General features: G+C 45.8%; 1 protein-coding gene across 1 annotated transcript in view; it reads right to left on the bottom strand.

Moving 5' to 3' along the window:
* The window catches only part of ULK1 (unc-51 like autophagy activating kinase 1), a 78,865-nt gene that overhangs the window by 15,579 nt on the left and 42,403 nt on the right, over positions 1–20,883 (bottom strand). Inside the window, exons 11-19 of the mRNA XM_017734730.1 lie at positions 19,639–19,689; positions 13,191–13,279; positions 10,956–11,121; positions 9,652–9,712; positions 9,290–9,379; positions 5,128–5,253; positions 1,566–1,717; positions 657–740; positions 8–82 (exon numbers count right to left, since the gene is read on the bottom strand). Of these exons, the coding sequence (XP_017590219.1) occupies positions 8–82; positions 657–740; positions 1,566–1,717; positions 5,128–5,253; positions 9,290–9,379; positions 9,652–9,712; positions 10,956–11,121; positions 13,191–13,279; positions 19,639–19,689 (894 nt within the window). The remainder of the gene's footprint in view (positions 1–7; positions 83–656; positions 741–1,565; positions 1,718–5,127; positions 5,254–9,289; positions 9,380–9,651; positions 9,713–10,955; positions 11,122–13,190; positions 13,280–19,638; positions 19,690–20,883) is intronic.

Below are 20,883 nucleotides of genomic sequence, written 5' to 3'. Positions count from 1 at the left end.
CAGGAATGCAAATCCGACAGGTTGGGAGCACTGTGGAGCCGGGAGCCCATCCCTCGAGAAGACTGTTCGGGCGCCGAGGAACCTGGAGGGCACAGAGTGACAAACCACATCACTGTCTGGTTCTAAGAGAGAGAGACAGCCTGATCCCAGGATCCACAGCTCAAACAGCTGCAGATCAAAACCTTCTATGGCTAAGGATGGCACTGAGCAGAGCCACAGCACTGCCAGGCCTGGTCAGGTTTTGAGTCTGTGGGAGGATGAGATATGAACAACAGGGAAATAAAAGGGCAGCTTCTTTCCTTCATTGCTGCCCTTTCAGGGACACAGACCATGACTGTGAGAGCTCAGCAGCAAGGAAACTACACATCAAAGAGGCCGCTTAGCAGAGAGGGTGCTGGAGATGCTTTTCCTCCATTCCATCCATTGGCATCAAAGTCCCAAATTTGAGGTTTTGCAGCACAGGGTCTGTCAGCACTGAAGATGCTGGCTGACAGGATTTGAATGGATCAACCCCAACTCTCACCAGCACACAGAGATCCTGGCTGGCCAAGCATCCAGAGAAGCTGCTGGAGCAACCAACCCAACCTAGAATGCCCTGAGACTACAGTTCTGGCTTTATCTACAGGAATAATGAAGGAAGGTAAGGACCAACGCACCAGCAACAGGAACACGGCTTCTCACTTCTGCTCCAAGAGAAGATGGGGTAACAGTCTGGCTGGGCTGCTCTGGGATTGTTCCAACTGTGAGGGAATGCAACAAAAAGAAGTTCATTCAGTATTAAGTTTCCATAGGCAAGAACAGCACTATGCACCACCTGTTTACAGCAAGATGCCAGTTATCTCTTCCATCTTCTCAGCCTTAGCCGTGTCGTGAGAAGATCCTCAACTCCTGTAAAAGGAGGTAATGAAAACTCTGCCTGGTATTAGTTCAGCAAGTTTTAGTCTGACTTTGCAATGGTATTAGTTCAGAGGAATAGAACATGAATATTCTGTATTTAGCCAACAGCAGAGACTAACAAATACAGGATTGGAGACACCAGGGATATAGAACAGCTCATTCTATCCGTCTGTTCTTTTACTGAAAACAGCAAACTGCATCCACTGCACACTGGGTTTTCTCTTGTCCCTTTCCACTTGAATTGCTTCTTAGCATCTAGATCAGGCTACCAGATATTTAGTCAAAACTTTTCAGTCTGGAAGTTCAAGCCTTTTCAAAGCCCTTTCAAAGAATTTTGCTTTGATGATAATTGGCTTACATTTGTTCTAACCCCAACCCAAGCCAGTAAAAAGATACTTTGCACTTACAGAAGCCCTCTTCTGAGGGCAGCAAAATGTTTGATGCAGGCACCAAAGCAAAGCTTGCCTCTCCTGGGGCTAACAGGTATTTTTCTCTCCATTTTACTGAGGCCAAAACACTTGTCAAATAATCTGTGGAGAAGAACCACAGGGGAACACAACAACCTGAACTCTCCCCTACCTGGAAGCTACAGCTGGTCAAACCCCTCTCTTTACAGGAAAGAGGCAAGTGATTTTGTTAGGACAGCAATGTGCCAGCTGACATCTTACCTTGTGGTGATGGCATGAACGGCTTGGCACCACCAAAGGAGAGCTTTTTAGTGCTGGGCACAGATCCATGCTCTCCAGGATAAGGAGGGGAAGCACCAGTTTTGGGAAAACCAAGAGGACTTGTACTGCTGGACCTCCGGACCGCAGCAGACCTTACAGGAAACAAGAGCAGCACACAGGTTACTCAAGAGCCAGTACAAAGAGGAAGGAGAACAGCATCACCCAACACACACAGAGCTACTCCCACAAAAGCACAGCTTCATGACTGTTCATCCTGGATCAAAATCCCACTGTTCTGGGACTCCACCAATACAGATTAAGGTGATAATCCTTGTTCTCAAGAGTTTCAATTCAAATAAAAAGAACAATCAAGGTTAGCTTAGCTGTAAGCAGCACAGTCATTTTTCAGAGAAACTTTAGATGCTTTCAGGTATCTACATCAATCCTGAACAAGACACAGTTTCCTATCTTGCCATGTCCAAGATGTTTATTGTAGGCAGTGTCTCTAGAATGACCTGAGAGGGCTTTATTCAAGTGTGCCTCCTGTGCTGAGCCACTTGCCCTTCAGTCAGAGCAGCCTTTAGGCAGAAAGCTCTCTGCTCAGTGCTGAGGTGAAGTGTGCCACGGCACTGCTCTGCAACAGAGCTTGGACTCAAATCAGGAGCTACAGGGCAAAACAGCAAAACCCAACAGTGAGTGGCTGTCAGATCTGAAACCCTTCACAACTACCCAGAGGGAATTTGGGTCTTTGGGCTGGACAGTCAGAATTGCCTGTCTAAATGCCTTCGATTCCTTGTGAAGCCTCAACTCAGGGAGTTAAAATAAATTTGTAAAGCCCACACATGCAGGAACGTTGAGTATTACTCAGTGCTAAAATGAAACAGAAGAGGAAACTAGTGGGAAAGTGAGTACATCCACACCATCAGTCTGGAGAGAGACGGGATTATTGCATATTAATTATTTCTCAATATGTTACTCTTTTCACCATCATTAAGAACACAAACTAAACTGCCATGCCATTCTGCCTCTGCAGGCTCCTTCACCAAGATTCCCATTACACTCCTCTATATGAGAACACAGTCTTTTCATCAAGTCCTTAATTCTATTCACAATTTGGAAACATTTTTCTCTTGTTAAAAGAACATTAGTCTCAACCAGTAGGTGGTTTTCTGGACAGGAATCAATGATTATGCTGAAAAAACCCCCTCCATGTTTGAGCCACTGAAAGATGCTGTCACTAAGGTATCCTGCCTCCTCTGCCAGGGATGCTGCATTTAGCTGTCCTTATGTACCTGAAGAGAAGGAACATAGGATATGGGTTTCAGCAGTGCCAGGAATGGAAGAATCATCCTGATGAACTGTCAGCAGAACTACTCAGCAACACCTCTAGGTGTGTATTTCACTTTATGTCATATTTCAGAAAAATAAATAAATTTTGGAAAAAATCTATTTCAGCAGTTGAGATACTTGAGGTAGTTGATCTGCCACCCTCCCTGCCCCTATTCAGTGTGTTACCACATTCCACAGCCAAGTAAATCCATGCTATAATCACATGCTTGGAAAAAAAGGAAATAGTTGAAAATTTTAACCTAAAAATCACTTCTCTTCAGGTTGCTCCAGATTCAGAGGCTAATGCTCATCAAGTGCCTGGCCCTAAAGCAAAATGAATTTCCAAAGAGAAAGGTGAGAAGATACGTAGATTTTCAGTGGCAGAAAGTATTGCCCTGCCATGTTTTTAATTCTCCAGACCACAAGCCATGCAGAAGGCTGAATTTTATCTATCAGGAACTTGCAGAAGAAAGCTTCCAGGTGACTGCTGCTGCTGGAAGATGTGGAATGCCAAATGTCACCCTACGAGACCCGGGGTAAGCCAGCAGACGAGCAGGACAGGTGATGTGGCCAGAGGTACATACACCTAATTAGCACCTCCCCAAGCCACACATCTGTCCACAACCACACCACGTTACACAGGCACACAGCAGCCAGTCAGGTGACAGGGGGACATTTCTCAGACACCAGAGTGCACGTCAAGGTTTGCAATCAAATGACTCAGCAAACATGACTGGGCACTTGGCAGCAATGGCCTGTTTGATACACCTGATGGAAAAGTGGAGTCACACACTAAATGCCTGGTGGAGTTTTCTCCTGCCATTCCTGAAGGGTGTCTACTGAACCTGCTGATTAGAGGAAGTGATGGCCAGAGATAAGTATGGCTTCCTGGGGCAGAAAAAACATGACGCCAGAAATGCTGAGAAGATGCTAAAAGCAGCCTGTGAGTCACCCTGATTGGGCCCATTCCTCGAGTTCCTGTGCAGGGACATGCCAATCTCAGCATTACACAGTGGTGACTAAAAGCAGCAAAACATGGCAGTTTGCTCCCTGACTGTAGCTGTGGGCTGTGAGCCTCAGCTCAGCAGCCCATCACCAGGTCTGGGCCTGGCACAACACCTTCTCACAGGGATAACCAGGTCTCTTGTGAGGTCTAAAACCAATGGCATCCACAAGTTTTGCTGTCAAAAACACAAGGCACGAAGGAAACAGGACAGAGCTTACCACAAAACCTGCCACACGCTCAAGGAAGTGAACATAAAACAGTATTGAAGTAAGTGGCACAAACCAATCCTTCTGCTAATCCCTGTCCCTGATATATCAGCATATCATGTCTCTGCTTCTGGGTCCACTTCAAATAAGCCTTATCCTGAATTAGGCTGGCTGAAGCCCAAACTTAGGCTGATGTAGGTATTACCCTACTTTCAAAATCTAAACTTTAACTAATCCAGATACCAACACAACTCATCCAAAAAAAGACATGGCACATCCCAGACACTTCTATTTGAGTGCTTCTGCTGCACAAGCTCTTTAAGATCCTGTACTGATCTCCTTCCCATCAGTCTGTGACCTGGGCTGCTGCTGCCAACCAGAAATCATGTGTGAGAAGAGATAGAAGCCCTACATGTCTTGGATGTAGCAGGCATCACCTCTGAACTCAGAAGGTCAGCTGTCTGCTGCAGACTTGGCATCAGGGTCTTCCTGACAGCCTTCAGAAAACATGCTCTCCCTCATGGGCATAAATTGCTCATGATTTACTCAGTCCTGGCTGCATAACCACATTAATATGCAGCTCGTGCACAACACATCATCTACGGCATGACTGGATACCGGAACCAATTAAGGTAAAGTCAGGTAGGTTCTGTAGCCCCATCCATTTTAGTTGTTTATCTCAAATTTTCCTTTTATAAAGGCATCTGCCAGATGGACGGTTCCCTCTGCTTGGACACTTGGACACCCAATCCATAGCTGGCATGGGAAAAGCTGTCAGACTCAAAGTAGCTCAGCCTTCTCTCTGAGCTGACAGGAGCTTTCTCACATAAAACACACAGGCAAAATTTACAGTGCTAACAAATAAATCTCACCACCACCACAAAAACACCCCAAAACACACCACCCTGGCTCCCTACAGCAAGGGGGAGAACCCAACACACAGGGAAATTTATACAGGTACAGAGAGCAAAGTATAAAGCAGTTTATTTACAGTTCCCCTCGTCCCAGCCCCAGCACTTACCGGGGAGAGGAGTATGGATTGGGAGACTGCAGGTTCTGCTCGATCCGACGGTAGTTGTGGATTTGCGTGGGGACCGGGATGGGCACGGAGTGCCCGTACTTGCTGCTGGAAAACTGCCCTGGCCGGCTGTGGAAAGGAGACACACAGAGACAACCTCCTGTAAGGGCTGGGCCTTCAACCAGGTAATTGGAGATTTTATCTTCATGAAGCAACTGCACGCAGGGAGCGTCCCCTGGGCTGCTCTGGGGCTGTGGGTTTGCACCGGGAGGTGGTTCAAAGTCGTATCAAAGGCAAGTGGCACCACACATCTCCTGGAAACAGGCACCTTTCCTCCAGCACCATTCCCACCCCCAGCCTGATGTTAAAACGTACACCCCTCCCTGCAGGAAAGCTGGAGCCCTGCTATTTCAGGCCATGGCTGGCCTAGTTTCCACCAGCTCAGATCCACAGCCAAGCAGACAGCACTGAGCAGGGGCTAAACATACGTGGCTCACAAAGGACACCGGCACAGACTTTGCTGACAAGAGCTGCTTGTGACTGACTCATGCAGAGGCACTGGTGCAGCCACGGCATCTCCATGGAAGTCTCACACCACGGAGGGAATGTAGTGGCGTAGGTCAGAGTATTGGCAAGTCAGCTACAGGGTGGAGAAGGCAACTCAGAAGAAAATAAATTTGAGGGACAGGAGCTGGTATCCACGCACCCATCAAAGGCAAAATAGAACATCACACACAAAATGGGACAAGTCCATTCTGCAAATTTCAGGCTCCTTCCATCCAAGCAGGTTAATTGGCTCATGTCAGTACCTGCTCCCCCAGGTTACTCCTGGCCTGTCCACCAGGCTACACACGAACCACGCTGTACAAAACCCATGCAAATACCACATTTAACTAAGTAGGCACCTAAAGTCTTTTCCCAAAGGCCCCAGAATTCTCGGATTAATTGCCATGGCAATGCTATTTGCAACTGCCAACACCAATTGCAGGGATGTTGAACAGTTACAGGAAGATCTTATTGGTAATGAAGGCTTCTGCAGTCTCCCTCACTGTCAGTTGAGGACACACACCTTGGTCTGGCCCTGACAAGCTGGAAGCATCACTCCTTCGGGTCTAACACTTGGAATGGAAATATTTTACATGAGATGAAAGGATATATTTAATTCAGCCAGAACACACATGTGTACTTGGGAAGAAAGAAGAGTTTGTGTTTTATTTGGCAGGTCAAAGCATTCCATTTCCAGGATTTCTGTTTTGAGGAAGATCGTAGCATTCTGCGGTTTATGGTGACAGCACGGAACAAAGCTGACCTGCAGGAAAGTGTCTGCAGATCTCCACACAGGGCATGTGAAGACACTCCTCCATCACAGGAGAGCTTAATAACTGGAAGAGATCTTTCATCAAAGCTGAATGATCAAATGATTCCAATCTTTTCATTCCTCTCTTAACTTTTTAAAATTCCATATATTCTTCCTTGTGTGCTCTTATTTCTTCCACCAAGAAAACAGACTCCTAATTTCCTGCCTTGTCTCCAAAAGGCAGCATGGATGCCTTGATTCTTCACTGACACATAATAAAATAAAGGTATTCAAGGTTTCCAGTGGCTCAGCAAAAAGGTGAGGCTTTGGTGTCTCTGCCTTCCATGAGTATAAAACATGGTGTTGTGATAGACATAAATCAAGCAAAGCTTTAACCAACAAGGCTCATGTGAAGCCTTGGACTCACTTTGAACATATATTTCAAATGCTATTTTTTCCATCTGATCAAAATTCTTTATCAGAACAGAAGTTCTTGGGTAAAAGGATCCTCCCTCTCCCCAAGAGCTATTTCCTTCACATGGTGCAAATTGCAATGATCCAAATGAGGTGACATACACTAAACCTGCTAACTGGCCTCAAGTCCTAAAGAATGCAATTGACCATAAATCTGCAAAATCCAAGAGATAAAGCTGGGACAAGGAGTTTAATTACTTGGCAGTAATTAAAAGTTCTTTGAAAACGGTATTAAATCTACTGCTGTGGAGTACATCCAAGAAATTACCTTCCATTAGATTTACTAAGCATCTTCAAGGAAGTGTTTAAAAAAAAAATTAAGAAAAGGATCAATTATCAGCGTATTTTAATTCTGCCCAGTCCTTAATCTCTTAATTAAGAGCAAGGAGAGTTGTCCTAGAGTGTACCATGACATCCTGTGGAAAACCCACTGCTGGCCACTCTGAAACAGCCCTTGCTTTCTGTCCCAGTTGGAGTGCAGCCAGCACTGCTTGCTAGCCTGGAGCCACACACAAAAGGGAGAACTGCTGCTTCCAAGTGAGCAGGCAGAGGGAAAACTAGGAGTCCTCTGCACTAGTGGAGCCAAGTCCTGAACCAACAGGTCTCGTGCCATCTACAGGGAAGGGCACTGAAACCCAGAGAGGGCACTCCTGGGTGGCACCAGTTCCGAGCATTTTCAGGGGACAGATAAAAGAGCACTGGACTCACAGTAACTGCTCTAATCTTTCATTAGTGATGTCTTATTCCCCATCCTGGACAGCACAGAAAGGAACTTTTCAGTGTTTCTTCAGTGCAGATATAAAAGTGGGAAGTAGCACTAGAGGGTTTGGAATCTGCTCCACAGAAGCTGCTGGGAATGAGCAGGAAAGACAGTGAGAGTAGAAATGTGTTTAGACCAAAGCCTCTGGCATTGACTGGCCACCTTGGGATTCCATAGAAGACGATGAGGCCAGTTTGGTGCACAGTGAGAAGTGGGCAGCATTTGTACTCAGCTTCCATGAATTTCCCCTCACTGCTGCCCAGAAGCAAGGCCAAATCCTTTAATAGAGACTGATCTCCAGAATGCAAAGGAATCAGTTAAGGAATAAGCTGTTAAAAAGCTTAGCAGGCGATGGCATGAGAAGCCTCATGCAATTAAACTCCACACTGTGGTACACGCTTGCCAATTAATCTGATCACGTCAGCGAGGCTCTGAGCTATATTATTCTCTGTTAAATTTGTATGCTTTGAGGCTATGTTTTGTCATTTTCTGGGCTCTGTTCACATGACAAATGTGTTCAACACACAGCCTAGGACTATATTTTCTTGTTAAAAAAGATTTTAGGGTCATCCATCTCCCAGTATGAAATCCTTGTTCACATGACAAATGTGTTCAACACACAGCCTGGGACTATATTTTCTTGTTAAAAAAGATTTAGGGTCATCCATCTCCCAGTATGAAATCCCCTTCAACTGTCCTCCCCCGACAGGTGCCATATTGACAGAACAGAAGATGAAAGCTGTCCTGCTTCCCTAGCAGGCAAGAACAAGATGGGAAGCAACACCACCAGTTCCCTGCAAGCTAAGCACCTACCCTAAAGATTCAGGGCCCAGAGTCAAGGGGATCACCTTCCACAGACCATTAACACCTTCAGAGCACAAAAGTGTCTGGCCCCACTGGGCAGCTGGTGCTGTTACATGTGGGCAGCTGTCACCTACAACGTTTCTAAAGGCCAAAACAGAGTTTAGAGCAACTGGTTTAGTCGGAATTAAACCCACGACCACGCCTGTTTGCACATGTTCCTCCTACTGCGTCCCCCGTTAGTAAACAAGGTCCGGTATCATCATTACTTTAGAGACACAGTGCAAGAAGCTTTCCAACAAACCACAAACAACTAAGCAGGCCCTCATCTGTCCTTCAACAGCAAAGGAATATGAGCAACACTCCCCCACATTTGTCCAGTAACTCAAGTCCATCATAACTTCAGCCTTGGATGAAGTGTTGTGCTCTAATTCACTGCATGAATTAGAAACAAGGGTCTTTAGCTGGAATACCCCCCTCCTCTGAGGGCTGAGCACTGGGGGGATGAGCAGCACACGTGTGCCAGAGGAGTACATTTACCTTCTGCTTGAGAACAATCCCTGCCCCCTCAGGGAACAGAGTTAATTCCAGCTCTCCTGCATTCTCTCCTAGCCCCTCCTGAGAGCCAGAAGAAGGAGAGACAGGCTCAGTAGTTGGGACTGATCAGTGCCCAAGGCTGGGGAGTTTCTCCTGTGTGTTTCCTGTTACCCTTTAATTAAGAGGAGAGATGTACATCTTGCCCAGCACACCAACAGCAGTAAAATCCCCCCTGGAAGTCAACGGGTGTTCAATTATTCAGTGTTGCACACACACCACCAAACAGTTTTTCTTACCCGGATGGGCTTGGAGAACTGCTGTATGGGGGTGATGGGGATGGTGTCCTTCCCTGGCTTTCCAAGCCTGCTGAAGTCACCAGGGAACTCCTGAGGAAAACAGAAAGAACCCAGCTGTCAGAGCCTGGGAACCAACCCTGTTTCCCTCCTACAAAACACAGCAACAGAGCTGTGGGAGCTCTGGAGACTGTCATGCTGCCCCCACCACAGGAAACTGAAAATGGTCAGAACCAGGCAGGTGACAGCCCTGAAAAAAAGGCTAACTCAGGGACATCTTCCCTCCCATCCACCAGAACCCCACAGTCCCAAACACCCAGTAGGCTCCAGTGGCTGGACCATTTCAGGTGCCTTGGTGGTCTTACCCACTGTACATCAGGCTGTCCTGGATTGGTTTCCCTCCTGCAGCCTCAGCAGTTAAATCACCTGAGGGACAAGGAAGTGCAGAAAAAATATTAATTCAAGATAATATTCTTAAAAATCTTTATACATTCATACCAATTGAGATTTTGTGTAGAATTTCCTGCTCCCCCAAGCCCTGCTTGCTCCTGAAGTGAGTGTTTTGCAACCCGTGGGCTGAAGCTGAAGCTCATGGTGCATGCTACTGACCCTTACACCCTGAAGTTTTGGAAAATTTAGGCTGAAAGCAAGTCCTCTTGAAAAGGGGCCAAAACCTGACAGAATCATTTGTGGCAACAAGTCCATGTCCACTTGGTGCAAGTCACTGGCTGCTGTGTAGAAGTGGTACATGCTGCTTGTAGGGCTTTGGGACATCCCTGTCCTCCATGGCAAAAATCCAGGGCAGCCAAATGAGCTGGCACCTGGATACACAACACACATCTGAACACTGGGAACATGACCAGCACCAGGCAAGTGCATACTGGCCCCACCACTGATTCCAGGGAAACACAAGCTCCTCCTTATCATAAGGACTGCAGAGATCTTTCAGAGATTACAGTTCTATCCCTCCAAATTCCTGTTTTAATACAAGTGGTGCAACTGTGAAAGGAGGAATCACAGCTTTTATCACCAAGTTCCAACTCAGCAAAGCATCACACACATGGGCAAGGTTGAACAAAGTACTTCTGCTGGTTAAGTAAGGACTTGTGCATGAACATACTTAGGCATGTGACTCAACTGAGGCCCTGGTTCTATGTACATCTGTATTTTCAAGCAAGTCCTATCAAAGTATAAACACATAAAGGCTCTAAGATGAAATTTAGAGTGTTTGAAGAAAAAAACCAACATATTTTAGCTTTTCTGAGGGATTTTTTCAAGTGTAAAATCCAGCTTGCTGGCTGAAATCTTGCCTTGGACTGTGATGCTGAGTGAAACTGAAGACAGGATAACATGGTAAAAGCTTCTGTGAGAGAAAGACTTTTCCCTGTGAGCCTATTTATCTTCTTTTCCAGTTGGATTTCCAGGTTCAATCTCTTATCGAGGTCTTCAAGTAATCTTTACTCTCAAATCCTGTCTTTAAAGGTAATTACAAAATATCCTATGAAACTAGCCAGTGAGCCAGATGTCTCTGCCAGCTTGAGAACAAAACCATCCCTGCTATTCAGTCAAAACAGAAAGTTTTAATCACTCTTTCAACCTTCCAATACCTGTTCTTAACATCCACATCCCCCTCTGCTCAGAACACCAGCATTTTCAGAAACCACCTTACTTGAGAACTGTGCTGGGACCATGACAAAGTCATCTGTGTCACAGGAGGAATTCTTGCTGCTGCTTCCCGCAGAGTCCTTGGATCCATGCAGAAACCCGGGAGAATCCTGGGTAGGAGATGCCAGCGCCTTCTCCTGCAGCTGCTGCTGCATCTCTCCAAGGGACTGCTAATTCAAGGAGAAAACAAACACTGGCTTCAGCACAGCTACTTCATCATTCTGCTCCATCCTTTAAACTGAGCTGGACAAGGCTACAAACAACATTTTGCTGATGAACCAGGGCTGATGGTTTGCCAGAAGCAGCTGTTTAGTTTACTGAAAAGGAACAGCCTTTTATGTCGCTGTCAGAACAGCGCATCTTTTGTTACACAGAACATACTTCCAGTGTGTCTGATGCTCCACAGATAAGAAAAATTCACTTGAGGTACTGCATCCCTCTGCTGAGGCTTTCTGCATCAACCACGCATTTTCTACCAACTCACTTTACTATGGCTGGAAATCCAGGAGGAGCTTTCAAAGATACTTTTTGATTGTTCTTTAGGGTTATGTTTTTTCTTTTGTTCCTAAACATAGAACCATCTGGTCTCTATTTGTGCTTTTGCAGCACTTGGTAACATGGAGATAAGTGTTCCTGAACTTTCAAGACCACCCTGTTTTGCTGTACTGCTGCTAAGGAGCTAAAGAAAGGCCCAAAGGAGACTAAACTTTCAGCAGATAAACAGCTCACAGCTGTCAGAGGCAGGACAGCCCCTAAAAAGTCCAGTTTTCCTGCTTCCTTCAGCTAAATGATGAATAGCCCCACAAATCCCCTTGAGTTGCAGACAGATGGAGGAGGCCGGATGGTTTAAGAAAGCTTTAAGGCAGCTGAACTGCCCACAGAGCAGATCATAATCTTTATCCTAATGCATTTCCAGGCTGAGAAAGACTTGAAGCAGCTTTCACTTGGGCCTCATTAAGACCTTGTTCACCCTCCAGAGACTCTCCTGCTGCACCAGTGGGGACTCCCTCTCGCTGCACACGCAGTTCACACAAGCAGAAGGAATTTTTCAGCTGTCAAAGTTGTCTCTTTTCCACCCAATCTGCGAACTCTGCCCTGCAGACACGGCATTTTTCCCAGACTGAGCCAGCACACCTCCATCAGCAAACCCTCCAAAGGCAGAGCAGGAGAGGTGCAGTAAACCTCTAACATGGGACCCCCTCCCAGTCTGGCAGTGATTCTGTACCATCCTTAAGCTTCCCAGACCAGGAAAGCTCAGGAGAGTGAGTCTGCTTTTCACACTATCTGCTCATTCCTGAAGTCTTATGGCCAGGAGGGCCTCAGCCAACCACCCTCTACTTCAGGCTGCAGGGAGGAAGCTCTCAGGGACACAGCTATGAAACATTCAGAAGGGAGAAGACCTGTCCTCTCTGTCCAGCTCACACCATGAGCACCTACATCAACTTCTGCTGGAGCCTCTCAGCCTTTTCCACACCAAATTGAGATACTCTGGCCCAGGGAAACTCAGAGAACAGAGTAAAAAAGCAGTCATGCCAGGGATGAAAAAATCCCATCCTTCTCCCTTCCCTTACTGGTCACACCACCAGCATTCCTGAGTTCAAAGTCAAAGGCAGCTTTCACCAAGAGCCTTCAAAAACAAGCTTCCAGTTCAGCGAGCTGGAGGAATGTCACTTCACTGGTCAGTTAATATTGTGACCCTCCAGAAAGGTTTTCATCATTTCAGGTAACCAGAGAGAAAACCCACCAGTTCAGATCATCTTTCATGAGACCACTGGACTGTGGCAGGTCTGGTCTGAGCAAAAACAGTTTTGCTGAATGTCCCTCTGTGGTGCCTGGGCATGCTGGTCAGAAGGAAGCTGGATATACTCTCAGGCTGCAGAGACTGCTTGAAAACACAGAACCTGCAGCCAAGGAAGCAGAGCTATACCCTGAATTAGCAACCGGTTTGGGTTCCAAGGAGCTTCCCATCTCTGCCAAGACAAGCTAGTGGTGTATACCAACTTCCTTCATAAAGGCTTTTCATCCAACAGGCAATGGCACACTGAAATACATCTTGGGGAAACGCAAGCCAACCTTCAGGATCCAAACTCTAAACTGGAGAGAACACTGCACCAAACCCAACCAGAATTACAGTGTTCAATGACTTACACCAGAAGAGAGCAAAAGCAGAAACCTCATTTCAAAGACTCAAGCAGGGAAACCATTAACACAAACAGTGCATCCTCTGAGCTGTACTTACAGGAGGTGATGCCAGGTGGGAAGTGGAAGAGCTGCTGGAGGAGCTACCGGAGCCAGAACTGGGGTAAGAAGGCATTGGCACGGAAGCAGCTAAAACCAGCAAGACACAAAACCAAAAGAAGTGGTTAAACCAAGATCAAGCAATAATAAAAAGCCTTCTTCATCTTTTCCCATCAGGTTTATCTCATGCACCATCATGTAGCTCATGTATCATATGTGGTCAATTAAAGGAGAACAAAAGAAAATCAGCATTCTCTTCAGTTATGTGATTCACATCCATCCATTCCTCTGTGCACACTCTCACAGGTCTCAGAACTCCTGACCAAAGTCTGACGCCCACTCAACAGCTGACGTACCCAGGCAGCAAGATGGTTTTTGTCCTAAAGAGCCTCCAAAGCATCTTTGCAAATGCAGGGAATTTTAAGAGAAACAGAAAAGTGAACTGAGTTGCTCATGTCTGGAGCAGAATTCAGGAGCTAGACCATACCCTGACAGATTCCTCTTCGTGAGACCTCGTGCCTTGGCACACATACATCAAATACCGGGAGGTCTGTGCCAAGTTAAACACATGCCTACTCAAACTCTATGTATTTGCTGTCCAAACAGCCACTGGGGCATCCCAGGCCACACACTCCTAGCAAAACCCCAAAACCTAACAAAAAACCCTCAAGGGGGTTTCCTCAAGGAAATAGTGCATTGCTTCCTCTAGCTCAACTTGGTCACTTCTGCAAGTTAAACGTGTTTTGGTCATTTAATATCTTTGTACAGAAATTGTTTCCACGGCACAGGCCATTCGTGCGTCCCTTCTTTTTATGTTTTATTGTTCAGTATAGGAACTGCCAATTTTATTCACTTCATTGTTGCACTGGCCTTTGTAACCCTCACAAAGGCCTAAAGCTTACATTGAAAGGCCTGGTTAGCACTGACCTTCAGGCAGAAAAGATGATTAAGGCATCACAGGAGAAAAGAATATTTAACTCCAATGACTTATGCAAGTGAGGTTCAGTAAATAACAGAAGAGCTCAGCTCAGCCAAGCAGAGAGACAGTCAAAGGTAACAATGGCTCTTCAAAGGACTTTGAAGTAGTCAGTGGTTCAAATTCCCCAGTCCACCTGCATAAGACTGAACAGCGCAGAAGAGCCCAAAATCCCCACTTCAAGGCAGCCTGAAGTCAGATTTTACACTGGAACCATTCTGCTCTTTGAATGACTTAAGATAGGGATCAGAGACAATGCTTAGTTGAGGAGAGAACACTTTGTTGCTCTTCCATTTTGCTGGCAGAGAACTAGCACCTTCTATCAAATTTCTACATTTACACTACCTGTACTAATGACTCCATACCAAATACAAGGGAGATTAATAACACCTAGAAGAAGAATGCTTCTGTCTGAAGTAAAACTACTTCTGTCATTAATCCCAATACATACTACAAAGTATTTATTCTATTCAACAGGCTAGAAGAATAAAAGTCCATCTCTCTGCAATTAACTGTTGAAACAGTGTTCTAATGATAAAAGAATGGGAAAACATGCCTTTTAATAAAAGGCTTTAGGAAGTCTTTCCATGCAGCCTATCAAAGAAGGTTAAAGGATGACTGGACCAGAGCCTTTTATCACAAAGAGAACAGTCACTGAGACACTGAATTCCTCGAGCTGAGAGAGATGTAACAAGATCCAGCAACAGGAACAAGAAACCAAAGCAGCGTAGACTTGAAAGATATATTTTAATGTAAGTAACTGACCACTTTAACAGTTTAAGCAGGGTCACAGTGATCTCCTCCAGCCTTTGGCAACATTAACAAGCAGGAATCCACAGCAGGATGGCTGCAGGGGGCTGGACACACTTTCTAGCTTCTGCATCTATTCTGCACTAGATTTAGTGCCCCTGATGGGCTGTGCTGTTGTAACACACTGCCCTGGCTCCAGTGAGGAGCAGGGGATGGAGGGATCCCGAGGATGGGTGTTCTGGGAGGTTGGTCAGGGGCTTCACATGGAGAGCTACTCTGCCCACAGCCAGTACAGTTGCTTCCCCTCCCCATGCTCAGGGAACACACACAGAGGCCTGAGAACTTGCCTGTAAAATGGAGAGCTCTGTCCTGCGTCTATCACACACTGCTTTTGATCTCCACAGTCCTCCCACAGAGCCCGCAGAGCAATCCCTAGGACCTTCCCTATAGATTTAATACTAGAAAGGAGGGAAAGAAAGGTCTCCCCCCCTTATTTATCCTGCCAGCTGCTACAGAACGATTCACCCATGTACAGACAGACCTTCCTGTTATGGAAGGGTGCTTTTAAAAAAAGGTAAGTGAATTCTCTACTGTATCCACACACATGCCTGCTGCAAGACTTGCATCACCATTCATTTTTCCTGGAACTAGTATTTTTGTTAGAGTCATTCCAGTTCTCTCACAAGGTCCCCTCCAGTCTATTTTGGTTCTGTGATTATTGATTTAAACCTGGCTAGAATTGAGACTTTTCTATTTTTGACTATTTGCTTCAGACAGCTTTTCATTAATCAAGAGGGAAGACAAGCTGGCAAACTTTGCCATTATCATCTGAAACTCAACCTCAGCTGCATGAAGCACTCCTTTAGATACAGCCTCTATTAATCACTGTTCTTATTTAAATCCCTTTGAACTCCCAAATTCATACTGTAATGCTGTGAGCTCCAACTCAGAAGGTCCTGACACTCCAAACAGACTTTGATGCACGTAGAACCATGAGGTTTGGCTCTGACAAACCCTCTCTGACCTCCACATCCCTGTTGGGGCAGTTTTCAGTGTCAGCCATGTAGGCCAGCTTGAAAGCAAGATGCCTGCTTCCATCTCCTCCACACACCCAGGCACTCCCAGCTCAAAATTAAAAAGGGTGCAAACACTTGGCTCATCATGTTTTCAGTTGAGTCTGAATGTGGGGAATGTTAACATGAATTGTAGGCCCCCACCCAAATCCAGAAATTGCTGGATTGTAATTGTAATGTAAATAAGTCTGTTTTCATAATTGTCCTCTCCAACTTGCTCCAGCAACAAAACAGTCATCCTGCACATTGTGTAACCAATGCCAACTGGTTTCAAAATGGGAGAGCTGGGAGCCATAAAGGCAAGCCTGTGCTCCAGCTGTGTGGATCCTGATACTGGATCCTATACTTGTAAAAATAACTTCTGACACATCATCCTACCGGGGGCTCAGTTGTCCTAAAAATATCTAACCCTCAAGTTTTACAGAAGTTTTATTTGGAATCTGAGTTCTACATGCACTAGAGAGATGCACTTTTCTGATTATCTGGATTCAATCAAAACCACTAATCAAAAAGCTTTTTAATTGCAATCTCTGACAAGGCAATAAAGTTTGAGTGCAAACTCTGAAAGGACTTGCCTAAATAAGCTGCTTTCTAGAGTTTAAAAGTCTGCAGCATTAAAATATTTTATATGCAGAAATCATGGGGATCTTTTGCTAATTTTTAACCTATTTTAACCTAATTTTAACCTATTTAATGTACAGTAAGATTATAAAGATGGCAAAAGTCAAGCTAAGCCTGACAGATATTTCAGACACTGAACCACCTGTGCACTTCTGAACCATAACTGCTCACCTTCCATGCTCTCTTAACTCAGAGTCAAGGAGGCAGCAGCTCCCCATTCATTAAAGGCAGGAGCAGAAAAACCTCCAAAATATTCTGCAGGGGTACCAATTACAATGTGTTTACTGAGAGAAGACTTGCACAAGCATCTAATTATGCCTTCTCGTGTGTTATTACTGTAACACACAGCCCCATACCATATGCTGATCAGACCTGGCTACAGACAGACAACAGTCTGACTAGACACAGCATTTTAAAGACTTTATTAATTAATTTTTACACATCTAAAGTACATGCTTAGTCACAGGTACAAAACCCACAATATAAAATAAATTATAAATAAACAAAAAAAAAATAAAGTACACCATCTTAGTTAACAAAGCCCAAGTGCCCTGAACACACTCTCCAGGGAGGGAGATGAGAGGAGGGACACAAGAACAACCATCCCTTGAGACAGCAGTGAAGAGGTGCTTGTCAGAAATGTCTTATTGAAAGATTTTTGAAAGAAATGTTGATTTTGCTGAAGCATGTCGAAAAACATGCAGATGTACTTCAATAAAGGGGATCCCCCTGCCTTAGCAGCTTCAAAATTATCCACCTGGAGAATGATCTACTTCTGAGGACTCACCAGTTTTCCAGAATTCCAAAGTTACATAATATTAAAAAAACTCAGATGTGAATGACTCAGTCAGTGGTTATTATTTAAGCTCTCAAGGAGAGCAAGAAGACAAGGCACACTGTTCCTTCCCCAGTTCTCCACTGTAGGCCTGAGGGCTCTAATTCAGTCTGAGCACAACCACCATGGTTCAGATGCAGCTCTTCTTCTCTTTGGTATTTCCTACACTCATGATGCTGAGCCACACGCTGAGATGAAGAAGCACAGTAAGGTTTTGGACTCATGCTAGCTCTGCATACGGAGTCAGGAGAGTCACCCCCTGAGAACTGCAGCCTTGCCAAGACATACTTCAGCTACAGCTGAGCAAGGGTCAGGCACCGTGCCATGCTAGGCAGCATTCCATGCACCTCAGGTGAGTTTTTCTTATGGAGATCACCATAACCCAACCTTTGCTGACACACTGGCTCTTCTCTCTCCTATTCAGAAATCAGAAAGACCACAGGCAGCCTTTCTCCTCCAGGCTCTTCACCACACCTCCCAGAGGCTCTAATCCATCACTGGCGTCTGGCAGTAGCAGAGACCTCACAGCAGACTACAAGAACTCTCTCCTCCACTAGCAGATTTCTGTGCACCACAACTTGAACATCTCCAGCAATGGGGAGGTATTTCTCCCATGTCTTCAAAGCCAGCAGTAGTCTCTCCTGCCTGGAGAGGACTCCAGGCTGTGTACGTACGTCCGGAGGTGAGGATCAGTGGGGCGACAGAGAGGTCTGGAGTTTGTACAGGCCTTACCCGCCTGTAAAGGTGCTTTTCTTCTTGGTCCTTGACCCCACACCATTAACCTTGGTGCAGCTGGGGGCAAAGGCTGAGCTACAGTCTCCTGCTCATAATGGCACCTCTGGTTCCTGCACAGCAGGTGTGCACAAGTTGGGAACTGGGGCCAAGTCAGGAGAACCCTCTCCTGTTTTTCCGGGGTTTTCTGCTCCCCTGGCCAGTGAAGCAGCGGGACGGCTGGAGGTAGGAGATGGGTTGGTGGGCATACAAGAACATCCTGAGAGGGAGATCTTCTACCCACAGGGGGATCAGACTCCGAAGGGCTTTTCCCACACAGCTGCAGGACAGGGGGTGCCAGGAGCTGGACTGGCTTAGGAGCAGCCCTGTATGGGCACAGCCCTTTCCTGCCCTGTGTTCCAGGGCTGGCCCCACATCCCGCTGGCACAGGTGGGTTTAGGGCCCTGGCTGCTTTGAAAGCGCCCCTAAACCAGAAGCGTCTTTTCTTGCCCGCAGGACGATCACCTGAGTGCACAGGTAAAATCTCATCAGGGACAACTGAGACATCCCACTCCAGCAGTGGGAAAGCAAGAGAGTGTCAGGAGTGATGTGGATATCAGACCAGGAGTGTCCACCCATGGCACATGTCCAAGAGGGAAACTGGGTTTGTGCTGGACATGTTTCCTCCAAGACCTTGCACTGGACACCCCTAATTAGTCACTGATGAAGGTTCTTGGCACTGTCATTTACTCAAGAGATTAAAGGTCCAGGAGAATCCCTCCAGAGAAGACAACCATGCATAATTCCACTAACCCAAGTTTCCTGGCCAGAGAACTATGATGCCTCAAACACTAGAAGCAATTCTGAGTTGTTTTCCACTGAAAACAAACCTCTGAACCATAATACGTGTGGCTGCAGCTTTTCAGAAGTTTTGAACCAAAAGGAGGAAGGGAGAACTTTCAATGGCAATCTGTCTTTGTTTTGGTCAGCTCCCACAGAGTACCAAATATAACCCTTCTAAAACAAGATTTATCAAGAACTTTGAGGTAAATGATGCAACAAGATTTGGTAACCACAAAATTTGGCTTTTGCATAGCCAATGTGGCAAGCAGGGCCAAGAGTGCCAATTTCCACCATTCACTGTCCTGAATGGTCCTACAGATGAGGATGAAAAGCAAGACCATGATGCATAATCCTGTGTACCTACAAGCACTTCACACAAAGTAGCTGAATACATTTCAAAGCTACATTTGCTTCTACTTTAGGTTCCTAAATAACCCCCTAATCATCCCTTTGAAGATAATCCAGTAAAATTAAGTACATTTTGATGGCAAAATCTGGACGTGACACAGAAACAAACACTGAATCCCTGCCTAAATAACTAAGGAAACATAAAGCAGTCTTTTTCTTTCTGTTTGAACTAGCAGCAAAGGAAGTCAGGCCATGGCTCAGAAAGAGTTCTAATCAAAAATGCAATACTTACATTTTTTCATAGAGGCACTTGCATCCAAGAATGGGTGATGGAAAAATTCATCTGAAAAAAATCAAGAACAATGACTCAGTGACTGTAAGAAATTTACAAAGCAGCTAAAGCACAGGAAGTTACAGTGCCATACAGTGATTTTTCCATGCAACCATAGAAGCTGGCTGACTGTGGTTGAATATAGAAGTGGTCAAGAATACAGGCTGGAGACTGGATGTAGGACCTGCTCATGGAAAAAGGATGGGAAATTAACTGGATGCCTGGCTGATCAGGATGGTGAATCACCCTAACTGTAGGGATCCAGGAAAGCTGTATTTATCACACTGCACTGCCACTCTCTCCACAGAAGAGGAATGATGGACAAAAAGACTTCCACTGAGTGATCTTCCATGACACACAGACTCAAACCCATCATGCACTGAGGGCAGAAATGCATTTTTTAATGGGCCACCCCAGAACCACAACCCAGAACTGCCTCCCTTTCACATCAAACACAACTGCTGCTTCCTCCCCTCATTATGGGAATTCATTCTACAGATCCAGGCCAAGAAAAGCTTCTGTCCTGGCTTGCTGAAGACTCTCTACATGTTTGCATGTCCTCACAAATAGCCACTTCTCCCAACTCCTTCCTCTCTGATTCATTGCAGCTCTGTGCCAGAGCCCTCTCCTATCACAATCAGCAATTCAGCCTTTTGGGAGCGTCAGCCATGGATCAACACTGATTACTGTGCTTCAGCTTCTTTCCCAGAATGGATTTCCTGTTGCAACACCCAAGGTTTACAAACTTCTTCTTCTGTAAAAAGCTCCTCTTTGGCGACTGAGCTTTCCAGAAAGAAGTAACTGGGTTTTTTGTTTGTCTGCTTTTTAACTTTAAATAATCCCTGTCTTCCCAGCCTCTCCTTGCCACTGCCATGCCAGGGTCCTGCAGCCAGAGTGGAGTGGTCTGGAGCTTAGCCCAAGACAAGGAATGGAAATCTTTGGCAGGGAAAGCTGGCATCTCACAGATTAGATCTGCTGTGGATGGAGAACATCCCCATCCTGTGGGAGCTGCTCAGCTGCTGGGGTTTCCTGCTTCTTTTTCAGCCTGCTGCACTAGAGGAGGGTACCATCCCTCAGCCAAGCTGACTCAACTGAGGGGGTGGAAATGATGATTTCTTTCACTTTTCTCCCTCCCCGCTCCAAACTGCTTATTAGCTGTGCTTGCAAAGCAAAATTTAAACAACCCAGCTTGTAATCATCAGCAGG

Source organism: Corvus brachyrhynchos, unplaced genomic scaffold (assembly GCF_000691975.1).
Source record: "Corvus brachyrhynchos isolate BGI_N302 unplaced genomic scaffold, ASM69197v1 scaffold114, whole genome shotgun sequence".
Classification (NCBI taxonomy): domain Eukaryota; kingdom Metazoa; phylum Chordata; class Aves; order Passeriformes; family Corvidae; genus Corvus; species Corvus brachyrhynchos.
The sequence above is the reverse complement of the archived record's forward strand: the minus strand, read 5'-3'. Positions and strand labels throughout refer to the sequence as shown.